Source organism: Chelmon rostratus, chromosome 7, assembly GCF_017976325.1.
Source record: "Chelmon rostratus isolate fCheRos1 chromosome 7, fCheRos1.pri, whole genome shotgun sequence".
In the NCBI taxonomy this organism is placed as follows: domain Eukaryota; kingdom Metazoa; phylum Chordata; class Actinopteri; order Chaetodontiformes; family Chaetodontidae; genus Chelmon; species Chelmon rostratus.
The window spans coordinates 12802887-12818162 of NC_055664.1; the positions used below are offsets into that span (position 1 = coordinate 12802887).

General features: G+C 46.7%; 2 protein-coding genes across 2 annotated transcripts in view; both read left to right on the top strand.

The window, feature by feature from the left end:
* clpb (caseinolytic mitochondrial matrix peptidase chaperone subunit B) overlaps positions 1-2130 on the top strand; it is a 30879-nt gene extending 28749 nt beyond the window's left edge. Inside the window, exons 15-16 of the mRNA XM_041940234.1 lie at positions 269-373; positions 678-2130. Of these exons, the coding sequence (XP_041796168.1) occupies positions 269-373; positions 678-875 (303 nt within the window). The 3' untranslated portion in view covers positions 876-2130. The remainder of the gene's footprint in view (positions 1-268; positions 374-677) is intronic.
* A 9420-nt stretch (positions 2131-11550) lies between these two features.
* Positions 11551-14091, top strand: phox2a (paired like homeobox 2A). Its single transcript, XM_041941322.1, has 3 exons — positions 11551-11773; positions 13232-13419; positions 13597-14091. The coding sequence occupies exons 1-3, from the start codon at positions 11551-11553 to the stop codon at positions 14089-14091; spliced, it is 906 nt and encodes a 301-aa protein (XP_041797256.1).
* Positions 14092-15276: the final 1185 nt, after the last annotated feature.

Below are 15276 nucleotides of genomic sequence, written 5' to 3' on the forward strand. Positions count from 1 at the left end.
CAGCAGCTAAATGAGCGGCTCTGATCACTACTATTGATTGGTGTTTGATTAAAGCGCATTAAGGGCCTGTTGATTAGCGCTGGCAGACATGCTGCGCGACAGTATCTCCTCTCTCTTGGCATTTGTCTCTTTCTCGCAATCTCGTTACTCATTGCTCGTCCCTATCCGCCTCTGCCACCACTATTTCTGATTGGACTGTTTATGAAGCTCTTGTCACTATCGCGCCCAATTAACCTGTTGTTTCTCTCTTTTTTCCCTCGGTCGTTAGGCTAAGCAGCGCCATGACATCACTCTTCAGTGGGATCGCACAGTCCTTGACCTGTTGGCGGGCGGGTATAACATGCATTACGGAGCACGCTCCATCAAACACGAGGTAATACCGGAACTGCCACACGGGGTTGTCTGAAAAGCCTAAAAGGGCTTTAATATTATCTATCCTCCTTTCTTCTGACATCTTCTGACAATAAATTGGTCAATAAATTGAGAAACTAATAAGCAGATAAATCCATAATGAAGTCTGACATTAATATTCATGTGTCCGTTGTAAAATACTCTTTCAATGTGTACATATTTGATCTGTCAGACATATTTGATCAGGGAAAAGTGTCCTATTAGCAGCGAACAGCAGTAAAAAAAATGTCTGATATCAACCATTAATGTTGTCACCAATCCCTCAGGTTGAGCGCCGGGTCGTCAACCAGTTAGCCGCAGCGTACGAGCAGGAGCTGCTGCCCAAAGGCTGCACCCTGCGCCTGTCCGTCCAATCGGAGGACCAGGAGGAGCGGAGTGCACCCAGTCTGCGCCTCGAAGTGGTGGGAGAGGACAGCTCATCGAGAACGCTGGACATCCGTCCACCGCTCAGTCCTGAACACTGACAGAGTGCACAGAAACACAGAGGATATATGCAGATGTGTATGCACACCATATCATCATCATCATCATCATCATCATCATCATCATCATCATCATCATCATCATCATCATCATCACTGTGTCAGGAGGATGGATGGTTCTTGATGGCTGGTACAAATAAAAACACCTTTGATAAACACATCACTGCCTCTCTGTTTCAACACACACATGCAGTAACAACATGCCAACTTTTCCACGATATGCAGTCCACTATCTGCCAACAGTGAGCCGGAAACGGAAAATCATCCAACTAGACCTTTAACGTTTCTTACAACAGACTTTCATATCAGCTGGGACTATTATCAAGAGGACTAAATGTGTTGTATATGTGGCTTCAGTGTGCCTGTGCAGCTTCAACAACTTCATCAGCATCATCAACATCAAACATCTCATCATCAGTCACCTGAAGCATCGCATCAGCTGAAAAAAAAACAAAGCTTTGCTGCATTATGTTAGTGGTAGCAGCAACTTAGCTGTGACACTGTGATAAGCTAATGTTCACTTCGTAGTTAGGACACTGAAAGCAGCCAAAATCTCTCATATTTATTAAAGATCTATGTACGTTAAGTTAATGGCAATGAATAGTGGTACACTGAGGATGAATGGCAGTTTGGGGGGCGGTTGAGCTGTTGCATGATTTGGCAGAGACGAGGGATGTCACATGGAAAACGATCTAAATGGATATTGATCGGAGGACATTAACTGGTAGCGAAACTTTCATCTCCTAAATACCAAGTAATCCGATTAAAAAATGACAACTGTTTTGCCAAAGTTGGGTGAGTAACAGCCGCTTTGTCCGCTTGCTGTGAAGGAAGAGGAAGTATTAATGACCAAAGATTGTTGCCTGTTTGTTCACTTTTAATCTCACTTCAGTGATGAATGTTTGCAAACAACCTGCTCATTCGTTTCGTTTTAGTGAAGGATGTGTTAGCGGAGAAACACCAAGCAGAGACGTCGAGCCCATTTGAATGATGGGTAATATAACTGCCTCGTGAATTGTCTCCATTGATGCATGTTGATGTGAAGAAGTCTCGTCTGTCACGACAGCGCGCTCTGCTGCTGTACAGTGTGTGACGTTCAGAGAAATTTAGAGTCGTAAAGAAATAATATTCAAAGTGTTGTCTCATAAATGTTTGAACAGCATGTTGACAAGGCGCCAAATGTAATCCAGCGACATTTCTCATCCTTGTGTCTCAACATGTAAATAAAGTCGTCACAACAAAAAGGGGAATTCCTGTGTTTTTGTTCTGTTTGTGTTGCACTGACACTCCTGATGGATGGATGTGTGTGTGTGTGTGTGTGTGTGTGTGTGTGTGTGTGTGGGTGTGTGTGTGTGTGTGTGTGTGTGTGAGTGAGTGAGAGAGAGAGCAGTGCCTGGGTGGGAATTCTGCAACAATAATGCTTGTCCACCTTGTGAAACAACATGACAGAGGAATTTCCTTGGAATTCTGCTCTGTGTGGGGGTCTGTGTCAGACGCTGGCAGGGAATGCAGAGGACATGACACACGCACACACACACCCGGCAGGAATGCCTTCCCTATAGGGAGGAATTAGCATGCAGGAAAAAGACACATTCACTCTGACTGCACTCCTCCTGGACCCCCCAACAACAACACACACATATATTCTGCTTTACTCACATCACAGAGTCACAGCTTTGTCGTGTGGAGGAGGTGTCACTGCGCTGTTTTAAAATCACTCCCTGTTGCAGCAGATATTCAGTAGGAATCATTTTCTGCAGGGCTGAAATGATTAGTCAACAGAAAATGAGTCGGTTTTCAAGCAGAAATGCCAAATGTGCTGGTTCCAGCTTGATTTAACCTGAGGTTTTTCTGCTATACTCTGTTTTAAATGAGTCTAGTTTAAATATCTGTGTTTTCCACTGATAACCTGACACAAACTGCGATATAAAAACATCATTTTGGGCATATAGCAACTTGCGATGGCCACCTTTGAGTATTTTCTCACATTTCATTATGCAAACTATTAATCATATAAGATAAGAGATGAATCAGCAATGCAATTAACTGTTGGTTGCAGCCCCAATTTTCTCAAGATGTCTTTGAAAAACTCCTTGAAAAATCCAGTTTTAGTGATTATAATAGTTTTAATAATGTAAATCAATAAAGCACAGTGCATTAAATCTTGTGGATTGGGCACTGTCTGCTTTGTTTGATATTCAGTACGCCATCAAAAGCTTGTGTGATCATTAAATGTGCTTCCTGGGGACAGAAAAGAAGGGAAAGTTCAGATTTTCTCAACTATTCCTCTCGTTCGCCATCCACTGCCCTGTTATTCGTCAGTCTAGGCAGGAAGATATCTGTCTGCTCGTGAATCTTACACTTGCTCTGTGGCTGTACTACTTGCAGTTTGCAATTTAAACTAACTGTCTTAAACTTGAAATATCATGTGCATGTAAGCTCTTGACGGCCACAGAGAAAGGAGCAGCAGAGCAGCAGAGGCTTTTGAAGGTGGGGCTCTTGAAGCGGCTGCATCTGGCCTGCTGCGGCTCCTCACGACTTTTCCCACCTCTTATAACCCTCAAACACATCTACACTTTATGGTTGTAGGTAGTCAATCTGGCACGCGCATGTGTGTGTGTGTGTGTGCGCACATGTGTGTATCCATTTACCCTCCCCGAGGAGGAAGACAAGAATAAGAGGAGGAGGAGAAAGAGAAGAGGCTCTTAGTCTGTCCGTCAGGCTATTTCTGACTGCTGCCATTTCTCTGATTAGATTATGGAGAAACAGAAACCTGGCCCTCCATCGTCCTAACCTCCCTCTCACTCTATCTCGCTACATTTCGCTCACTCTCTCCCCTCCCATCCTCCCTCTGCCTCCTGCTCTCTCTCTCTCTCTCCTCCACCTCTTCCTCTGCTGTCCATCTGTCTGACTGTCCCTCCTTGTCCCGGTGTGTCTCCTCCACCTTCTGCTGCCGGTGAAAATGGAGGCGAGTTCAAGGTGCAAGAGAGAGGCAAAGCAGGAGGGAGGTTTGAAGGGTAAACGTGACAGGAAGAGGGGAAAGGAGGACCAGAAAGATATCACACATTTCACCAGCACAAAAACATCTGTATTAAGACAACAGTACTATGAACTGAAAGGCAGGTAGAGCTGCCCCGTGGTCAAAGACCAGGACCCAGCAGCAGCAGCTCTTTGTCCATCAGGCCAGGTTTGAGAAGGTACCTGCTCTGAGCACATTTAACTTCATGCAAGTCATGACACAACTTGCAGAAACTCCCATGGAGGTGTGTTGTGTGTCACAGGGTTTGCTGTTTTTTTGCAGACTCCTGTGTGCGTCTGGCTCATGTGCTCTGCTGCCTGTGAGTAGTTCTCTACATGCAAAGATGCAGTAAGAAGTTTGGGTGTGTTTGATTTCACTGCAGTCGCTGAGCAGTGGTGTGCAGGCAGCAGCAGCAGCGGCTCAGAGAGGTGCAGCAGCCAGGTGGAGGTGGTGAATGATGAACGACTACTACAGGCTCTCCCATTATCATATCTGTCCCTGCTCTTAACGGGGGATTTTCATCCGTGTCCCTCTGCGCTCCTCTCATCTCCCCCTCCCTCGTCTTTTCTCATTGTGCTCCCCCAGGAAAGCGATCGATTTCACCTCCATTACCTCCCTCCTCTCCGCCCTCAGCCCGAAGCTGCTCCTCATTCATGCTGCAGCCATCACAGCCCGCACCAGGCTTCTGTTTGGCTTTTTACATATTTGGCCAAATGAGACTCTTTGCCCTCGTGTTAACGTATGGTGGCTTTGTTGTGAGTCGAGAAAGGACCGGGAACGCGGGTGCACACACCGGATACCGCCCGGTTACCGCAAGGCAATCACGTGACAGTCCCCTGGGAAAATTAGCATAAAAGACAAATAAAGGACCCCACCAAAAACACGCCAGTCTGTCCTCCTTTCTTTTAAAGAAAAGGAACAAATCCATTCCGCCTAATTCGAACCTTGCTCAGGGACAGCTCGCGTGGCAGATTGCAGCCTAATTAGTTTAGAGGGAATTTAATTCAATTAACTTTCCACAGCTCCGCGCGCCCCGCCGCTGGGCTGCTTTCAGAGCGCGGGGCCAGAGCCCGAGATCTAATTAGCGTGTTTGGAGAAGCTCTCCTGCGCGCGGCCATCCCTCGCTGCTCCAGCTGTGGTGTGCGTGCGTGTGTGTGCGCGCGCGTGTGTGCGTGCGTGTACTGTGGTCTCCCGGGACCTGGTTTTTATCCTAAAAAGCTTCTTTTTTAAGTAACATGCCGTTGTCCATTAGGATAATACAGGTCTGCTGCCGCAGTGGAGAGACGCAGCTACGCAGCATGTGAATAACCGCAGCTGCTCTGCGTCATTTTCTGGCAGGTGAACGCATGTTGAATTGATGTTAGAGTGGACTTCAATTAGGATGAGTGTAATTTGATGGGTTGAAAATAATGGCTGCGTTTTAACGAAATCTTGACGAAACCTCGGCCTGCTGAGCCTTTGTGCTGGACAGTTATTTTTGTTTAATTAGACCGTGTTGGGCTTTGGTTTTGTTCCATATTTGATCCAGTCTGATTAAAGGATGCTGTGATTTGTGGATTTATGGGTAAACGTACGTTGGGGCAAACTCATCACTGCATTCAGGCAAACGGTGAGGACGCTTTTATCGAATTTGTGGGCACATTTTGCGCACAACGTGTAACCACGCTGGTCATGAAAAAAGGTACAACGTGGTGTGATTTCACGTCTCATAAAGCACAAACGAGGAATTTCTTTCTGCTTTTCTTCTGCATGTCCTGATGATTTGGGGGATTTTGCTTCTGTCCTGTTCCATCCGGCTGTTTACACGAGGTGTGCGTTACATCTTCTCCTTGATGCACGTTGGCCCAGATTAGGACTCACATACACATCAGAATATGATGCTGACTGAAAAATAAACTGATACAGGGCCTGTATTTTTTCGTTGCTTCGCCTATAGAGTGGGCTATGGCCCCCAGCTGATTTTGAACATGTGTATCAGCAGTGGCTAAGCGAGGAGCTGAATGAAACTGGGTGCTGTTGCTCCAGTCTCTAACCCGGTTAGATGCGCGCCGTCGTCTCGAGCCGGTGCGTCACGGTGCATTCTGGTAATTGGGGATTGAAATGCGGGGACAGGCGCACCGACGGGACCCCCTCAGCCTCGGGCCCACCACCGCCTCCCTCCTCCACCGACTCTCATCCATCACCGGGCAAATCAAATGCGCCGCCAGCCTCCGCTGCTGCCGTGAAGACGCAGGCCGATGTTAACGGCGGGATCTGTGATTTTTGATTTTATTTTATGCGCAATCAAATCCACCTCCGAGGGAAGAGGATCTTAAGAGGGGCGATGACACGACACATTTTAACGACACTGCAGGAGGGGAGAGAGCCAGCTGCTGGGCTGTGTGGATCACACCGGCCCGGTGGGCTCAACACAGCCAGCAGAGTTGAGGACGAAGTTGGAGCAAATGAGAAAGAAGGATGGCTGGGTCCTAATAATACTATTAAATTATAGGGGCAGTTAGCCTTTACACATATCAAAAGTATGGGTTGACTCTCAAAAATATAAATTATTGATAGGCGATTAAAAAGTACATCCGAGGATCAAATTATGGACACATGCTGACTCGAAATTTTATAACAGTGCAGAGAATACCTACTGAGCATGTGTGTGTGCGTGTGTGTGTGTGTGTGTGTGTGAGAGAGAGAGAGAGAGAGAGAAAATTAAATAGGCACATGTGAAATCAGCATTAATGGACTCATTAATAATATGATACAGTGCGCCGAAAACAGACTCCTTCGCTGTTTTGCCATCCCTGTCCCATCCATCTTGATTGGCTGTAGATCAAATGACTCAATGTACACAATATATAGATAAATGTAACATAATTCCAACAATGTTCCCCACTTATTTATAGACTATACTGTTAATAATCAAGATAGGAAAGCCATGAAATCTAGAATAATTAACAGCATAGTCTCCATAAAAAATGATTTTTATTTACTAGTAACCTGAGTTATTAGAACTGATCATATGATTTTAAAAACGCAAAAATGTGGGTATTTGTTTAAGTATTGTCACATGAAGTGAATAATTGCAGACGGACTCGAGCAGCCGTGGAGGGTTAAATCCTAAATCCGCAAAAAGACTCAACGCCAGGGTCACACATGGTTTGTTTTGTTTGTTTTTTATGGGTTTTCTTTTCGTTTTTTCTTTGTTTTTTGCCACCTGGTTGTATTTCTTGTCAGCCGCACAGTAACAATCAGCTGACTTCAATTAACTCCGGAGAAAACATAAAGACAACACTCAACGCATGTGTGTGCGTGTTAACAGCCCGTTTTACAAATCCGCCGAAGAGGAGGACACGATCCAGACCTGAGGATCAATAGGTGCCCCAGTCTTCAGCAGGAAAACGGCTTTCGGCACACGGGACATGCTCTGCTTCCAGCTTTGGTGATGGATGGACCTGGCAGGCTCTCTCTGTCTGACTGACAGCTTCACTTGCTTGTCAGACCACCACCGCGTGTCTTCGGACAGATACCGGAATGGGGCCTCCCGCGCGGCTTTTCTTTGAGCCGGTGTCGGCCCTGTCCCATCCTTCACTCATGCCTTATCCCGCTGTCTCTGTCCACACGCCTCTCCATCTCTCCATCAAGACCATCCAGCCATCCATCACAGTGGCCAGTCTTTCCACCCACACCACCCCTGCACCACCTAACACAAGTTTTGTCGTTGAGTTGCGATCTGCATGCAGCCCCGCAGATCTCCAGCCGGTGTCTTCGGACCATCACAAACAATTACAGTGGCAGGAAAGATGGGAGCAGAGGGGGGACAAATGCTGGGAATTGAATTAGGATTTCTGCACAGATCATGCCCCTTTCGTGCTAGAAATGAGCTCGGCCAGACATGACAGCTAATGAACAGAAGGCCCAGTGCGACGCAGCTTCCCCTCTAGAACAATTTCGCCATCACAGCTCAAAAAAAGAGAAAAAAAAAATCAGTCCCTCAGCAAAAAATGTATATACATACAATTATTTATTATGAACCAGGGTCATTAAACAGGGCGGATTAACGTTTGAAGAGAGAACTTAAATCCATTAATCAAGGGAAACTTGACGACGAAACAAAGATAAATCACATTATATGGAGTTTTATTATAATAAGATACTCAGTATAGCTCCTCTTAATTATCCTTCATACTTGCTGTGGTGGGCCGAGGCGGTGCTTCATTATTCCAATGTGGGAGTTTGTGGTTAATTGCTTAATGGCGTTGATCACATTTACGGTTTTTGTGTCTTGTCCTTACGATCTAATGTTTTAATATCGGATAATGTAGCTTTATCTTTTTAACCAAATACGCACAAATGATCACTGAAAAGGTGAACTGATCCTTTAATATCAACGCAAACGGAACTGTCCTGAAATGGACAGCATATGTTAACTGCGTCCGTAAGAGTTTCCCCGACAGCCCAGTCCTCCATGGGCCTATAATCCCTATAGTCGGTGTTCCTCTCTCAGGGGCCCTCAGGAGCCTCTAGGGGACCATTGTGTCCCCCACTGTTGACTCAGACGTCATGAATGCCAAAGATCCCCGTTACTGTTTCCGTCAAATCGCCCCATGAATGTAAAAGTCCAAAGTTAAAGCCTCCGCAGAGGAGAAGTCTCCCCCTGCGCTGGAGCACTATAGGGCGGATTAGCGGCCTGGAGGAGACCGGTCCCCTCTTTGAAGGGATTAAATTTTAAATGCTTTAAAGCGGGAGAGCTAGGGTCGCTCCTGGCTGCTCTTTTTTTAGGAGGGGGCAGAAACGGCTTGGAGAGTTTCACTCTGAAACAGTTTAAGTTTCTCGGTAAACTCACCTCTGAACCCATCAGACGGGACCCGGACGCACAACAGACGGCGTGTTTCAGGAGCTGACGGGTTAATGTGGAAGCCAAAAAAGAATAATAATGAAAATAAAAAAGTGGTCGTAAAGAATATAGTGTATTCACGGAGAGTGCACAGAAATCAGCGGTATACTGCAGCCGACATTCTTATGAGTTGATATATTCAGGAATCGTTTTTGTGTGATTTTATGAGCTTGTGACGTGTTCGTAATGTTTGCAAACTAATGTTACAAACACATGACAAAATAAAGCACGCGAGTCTTTACGCAACGTTTTGGGCCTAAAGCTTTTTTACTTTTTATTTTGTACTCGCAGGTGTACAAATCTTTGCAGGCGGGGTGCATTAACGCCGATGTTTCTAACTTGGGTATTATTAAAAGAGGAGTGCACGCGGCTGCCCAGGTAGCTCACCTGGCGGAGTCTGCACCATCAAAGTTCCGACTAAAACTGCGTCAAACCGTCTGTTTTATCGTTTTCAGTGCATCTTGGATGTCAGAGCTCTTGTGTTTGGCCTTGGAGCGAGTGAGTGGTGTTCAACCACCGCTGCGACATCAACACGAGATGAACAGCTGCATCAGACGGAGCTCCGCGTGCCGACCCGCCCCAACCATCCGCCGGCTCTCACCAGCCAAACCAAACGCTTCAAACAAATCGTATTATTTATACTCATTTGTAGTTTAAGTGAGTACAGGGCACCACGTGCGCGCACGCATACACGCTCGCGCGTGTTCGGTGGGTTAATGACGTTAAAGGGGCATGATCATGCAGCCTCTGGTCAGGCAGAGATAAGATTGCGCGCTTTGAACCCGTTTTGCGCGCCCGCGCGCACAAGCCAAACTTAATTACTCGCATGCGTAGTTTTTGGTTTGTGGGTTTTATTATTTGGTGAAATTCATCCGGTATAAAAAGCCTGTTAATTTGATGAGCCATCATGTTTTTAAACAGCACTAGATTAGGAGGCTGCACGCCTATCTGCCGGTTTCATGCTCTGTGTGTGTGTGTGTGTGTGTGCACACGCACATTGCGCGCACACGCGCGCGCAATGGGGGCCGTGTGGGATATGACTTATCACATTGTATGACACCGAACAATAAACTTAAACCAATTTCTGAAGCGTCAATGCGTTTATGGTTAGCCTGTCGTGGTTGCTCAGTTGTCTCCGCAGCCAATTCCCCCTCTCGTCCTATACGTCAAACTGACGCTCACTCCGGTGACATCTCTGCAAAAGTGATCGGAATCAAATCAAAGCTTTTAATCTCAGCAATCACCGTCACATCTGGACGTTTCCCCCCACATAAAGACTTCTGCGGCTGAGCTGCGGTTGTTTCCAAGAGCCGTCTGAGGGGCAGTGAAGCGGCTGCAGCCGGCTATGGAGCATCATTCAGGGCTTAACCTGCACCGGCTCACGAGCTGCATTTTAGTCACATGATAATAGGTTAATTAAACTGTAGTCGTGTATAATATCACAAAAATAATCAGACAAAATCATGCCAGAGGAGCAAAAGGGTGTCAATCCTGCGTTTTATTATTATTTATTCATTTATTTATATTTTTTGTAGACGCGTCCAATATATGGGCTATCGGACGAATTTCAGTTCCGGTTCACTTAACGTTTTGCTCCTTTATATTCACTTTTAAAACTGGCTGCAGGCGTACAGGCCTGTGCTGTGATATTTCACCTAACGCTTCATTCTTATCATGGCGTTCATACTCAAAAAGTCCCAGTCAGGGCCAATCAAGGCTATACTAAATTGAATAAAAGAGCATAAATAAAGCACACTTTACACGGGTCAGAGCTTATGAGCAGCGTTACAGGCTGTCAGGCGGGGATATACTTTCATGGCGCAGAGGCTTGAATCGTAGCTGACGCACCTCTTCAGTGTAGTGGAATAAGAGAGGAGATGTAGCAACGAAGCCTAAATTCAGGGCGAGGTATAAGCATAAGAGCATCTGTCTCGGCTGAAAATGGTCGTCACATTTCTACCTGGAGAGTGTGTGGGCTGGTTAAACTCACTTTCTGTAGAACTGAGGCAGTGGCGCTTGATTTTGGTCGTATTTGGGCTGAGAGAGAAGAACTGACTCACCAGAATTAGAAACGTCCGATAAAGGAAGCAGAGAGGAGACATTATAAGCTAACTGTTCTGAATGAAGAAGCCGCTGGTTTTTAGGCTCGTGATTTAACTCTGCTGACACCTGCGAGCTCGCGATGCTCTGGAGCGCGTGGGCGGTGCAGCGTGCGGAGGGAGGGGAGGGCCGTCCGCGTCCACTCTCACTCTGGTGGCATTGTCATGGAAACTAGACCACCGCCTCGCTATTGTCTCGCGCTCTGCCAAGTTTATTATAAACAGCGCGCGAGCCGCAGCGCGCTGTCAAACGGAGCGCGAGAGCGGAGCGAACTGCAGCCCCGGGAGCAGCACTGAAGTGACGGACAGAGACAGAAAGCCAGGAACAGGAGAGGCTGAAGGAGAGCGAAGCTGAGGAGAGAAAAGCGAGAACATCTGGATTATTTCCCCCCAAAAAGAAAAAGAAACAAACAAACGAAAAACAGCCGCGTGACAGTGAGATACAGCCGAGACCACAAAGCTGACAGGAGTTTTGGACAGGTGACCCAACGGTCTTTGGAGATACTGGAAATCCAGACCAGTTCTGTCTGGTTTCAACAATATTCGCTCTATCCCATAAAATAAAAGGCGGCTAAAAACACCCCCGAAACCTCTCTGCTCGAAGTTCCCCTCGCCGTTGCTTAGGCAGCCCGGTGTTTGCACCGGCTGATCTCCATGTATAAGATGGATTACTCCTACCTGAACTCCTATGACTCCTGCATGGCGGCCATGGAAGCGTCGGCCTACGCGGACTTCAGCTCGTGCAGCCAGGCCAGCTCCTTCCAGTACAACCCGATCCGGAGCGGACCCTTCTCCAACCCGGGCTGCACCCCGCTCAGCACGGCCAGCTGCACCCTGGGAGCCCTGCGAGAGCACCAGCCCACACCTTACTCCTCAGGTACAGGAGCCTCTGTTCTGTTCTCCCGAAGGTCTCCAGGTATCTAAATAAAGGTTGAAGGATGAGGGAATTCATGAAGATAAGCATTTAAAAAGGCGAGGAGAGAAAAAAAAATATATACTACATTTACTCGCCACCATCGGACGTGAGTTTCTGAAACACCGCGTTGAAAAAAACAAACAAACAAACGAGAAGAACAGGAAATATTTAGTAGTCAAGTCTGTTTTTCGTTATAGATGACCTGGCCACCTGTACAGTTTAAGGCCTGAACTGATTTACATGGATAAAATCACTGCAAAACGTTAATTTATGGAGAGACATTTAGACTCTAAATCAGTGTAATAATTTCGATTTTAATGTCACCATTAAAACCATGCGTTAATGATAAAAGAGAATTTTAAAGGCGAAACACTACCTCTATACTAATATATGAATACGGAAATCTACAATATATCACAGGCCTGTTATATGGCAACAGCAATAATAATGATAGCAATAATTAATAATTATTATTATTATCATTATTATTCTAAAAATGAAAAAAGATACTTTGACAGCTTGCCAAAATCAAACTTAAGGAATCGCGCGCACGCACACACACACACACACACCTGTTGGCCACGAGGCCCACCTAACGTACAACAGTTTGGGTGTGTGATTATTCTTTATTTGCCTGCAACCATAATTGTGCCCCATTCTTAAATCTAAATTTAATTGAACATTTTAAACTCACTATCCGTTTTGTTCGTTTTCTTTTCTTAGAGCAGTGAAATTCTGACTGCGCTTCGGTGGATTCAGGCAGGTTTACTCGCTTTGTGAAATTTATGTGAGTCGTGACCTAACTCTAAAATAACCAAGATCAAATTAAATAGCAGAAACTCAGTCAATTTCTGTTTATACTGACTGAGGCTACACTTTTATTGCAGGCTACAACGTTTTATAAATTCGCTTAATAAACATTATTAACAGATTTATTTAGGCCTATGACTAATTCGAGTAGGCCTAATCGGGATATTACACGGGCCAACATCATACAACAGAGAAATATTTTAAGGCAAAATAATAATAATAATAATAATAATAATAATAATAAAGAATGAATTACAGCTGGATATTTCCTTCCAGTATCTTGTTGTAAATGTGGCCTGTTACAGGCCCTCAGCCTTTTTGTACAATCTCACAATGTGGAGCGGTCATATATTTTTTTTTATCAATCAATTAATCCGCCGTCCACAACCCGGAAACTGCTGCACAAAAACCGTCGCTTGTCGCGTGACCAAACACACTTGATTATAGTTTATGGAGCTGTGAAAGATTTCCAGATAACGTCATTTAAAAGTTGTTAAAATAATAAAATGAAATAAATCCAACAAGGTAAAACTACTCAAGGCCCCTCTGCATGTCTTTGTGTGGCTGTTTTAAAGCGGACCACTAAACAGATCATTTCTCCTCTTTCAGTCCCTTACAAGTTTTTCTCGGACCCCTCCGGCCTGAACGAGAAGAGGAAGCAGCGGCGCATCAGGACCACCTTCACCAGCTCCCAGCTTAAAGAGCTGGAGCGGGTCTTTGCCGAGACCCACTACCCGGACATCTACACCCGAGAGGAGCTGGCCCTGAAGATAGACCTGACCGAGGCCCGGGTACAGGTGAGCGCTTCCTCTGATCTCTCTTACCTGGGAAAAAAACAAGTCGTTGCTCTGACACAATTCCTCCGCCGTCGTGATATCTGTCATTTTACTGTATCTTTCCATGTGTCCATGAATTTCCACGTATCTGTCGCTGTGAGTTCAGTCTAACGGTGATTTGACCTCTGTGCTGAACAGGTGTGGTTTCAGAACAGGCGCGCGAAGTTTCGTAAGCAGGAGCGCGCAGCCAACGCCAAAGCCAGCAGCTCCGGTGGCACCTCGGGCAGCACCAGCGGCAGCAGCTCCGGCGGGAAAAAGGGCGGAGAGCCGAGGTCCTCATCGGACGACGACGAGTCCAAAGAATCCACCTGCAGCCCCACGCCTGACAGCACGGCCTCCCTGCCAGGCTCGGCCAACGGGAACTTGGGCAGCCCCGCCAGCCTGAGCCCCAGCCCGGTCCCTGCCAACAGCGGCTACGCTAACACCTCCAGCTCTCCGGTTCTCCAGGGGCTGAAGCCGCCCAGCTGGTCCAGCCTGGGGCCGTCCAACCCGGCCGTGGCTCAGCCCGCTGCCCAGACTCAGGAGATTCTGAAGGCCTGGCAGCCGGCGGACAGTATGACCGGGCCCTTTGCTGGAGTCCTGTCCTCCTTCCACAGAAAACCCAACCCCACCATCAAGACGAACCTGTTCTGAAGCACACAGGAAGAGAAAATGAGAAACAGACATTCTGGGGTCTGCCGCAGCAGTGAGGAGTGTCCAGCTTTTGTTGAGAGAGTCAGGACTTGTCCAAAATAATGCTGAATTCACTGGTGTAGTCTGCTGTAGTTCAGCGAGGCCCTCGGTTCTCCTCTAAAAAAGAAAACTATCCTGTCAAAGCTCAGATAATAAGGTCAAAGGTCTGGTCACCATCTCTCACCCTAAAATATTATGCAAGGGCACATTATACCTACAAAGCTCCTCACTTTCTCCCTCAGATCTGAGCTGTTTATACAGTTTGAGAAGTCACACCTACTCAGATAAAACTAAAAGCGTTGTCTTCATATACAGGCCCTTAAACTTCCCAGTGTCAAAAGGATGTTTGTGTGTACCGCATCAGAACTGCTTTGACGGATGACCACGTTAGACATGCATACACGATCTCTTTTCCTCCATCTTTTCTTGCACCCTTACATTCACATTCCCACCCTCACTGCACTGTAGCAAAGCCCGCCGTGCACAGTGGCGGCTCTGATGAGCATGGCGGTCAGGTACAAGTTTAAAGCAGAAGTCTAAACATCATGCTCCAGTCTCTGCTGGGGAAACAAACTTTTACCCTCAAGCACAACTTCCTCTAAGCCCCACGACACACAGACTCCCACCAGAAGAGAACAGGGTCCCCTTAAATCTCTTTGCCCGAGCAGAGCAGAGCACCCCGAAATCCAATTAGGACAAACGGGTCCAGACCAGACGCCTCCCCAGTTCATCCCCTCCTCCTCCTTTACAGTATCAAGTCCTGACTCCCCCACTCTCATCCTCAATGTGACCCCACCCACCACCACCACCACCCCTCCTATCTCTTCACTCTCTCTGTCCCATCTTGCCTTTCTCCATCAAACAGTGGGCACTTTGTTAAAATTCAGCCAGGGAAACAGAGGGACAACTTGAGATCAGTTTCCTGCCCTGTTACTCGGGTGGAGAGAGATGAGGAGTCACACACAGAGCAGAGTGAAACCTCCAAATCCGTCAACTTAACTATACTCTGCTGTTGGTGTCACGGTACAACTGCTGGTTTCTTACCAACTGAAGAGATTTAGATGATTCCTCCTGCTGAATTGATGGGAAAGAATGAGTTTGCTCAGCAGGCAGTGCTTCAGTCTGCGGCACCAACTCCAGGGGAAG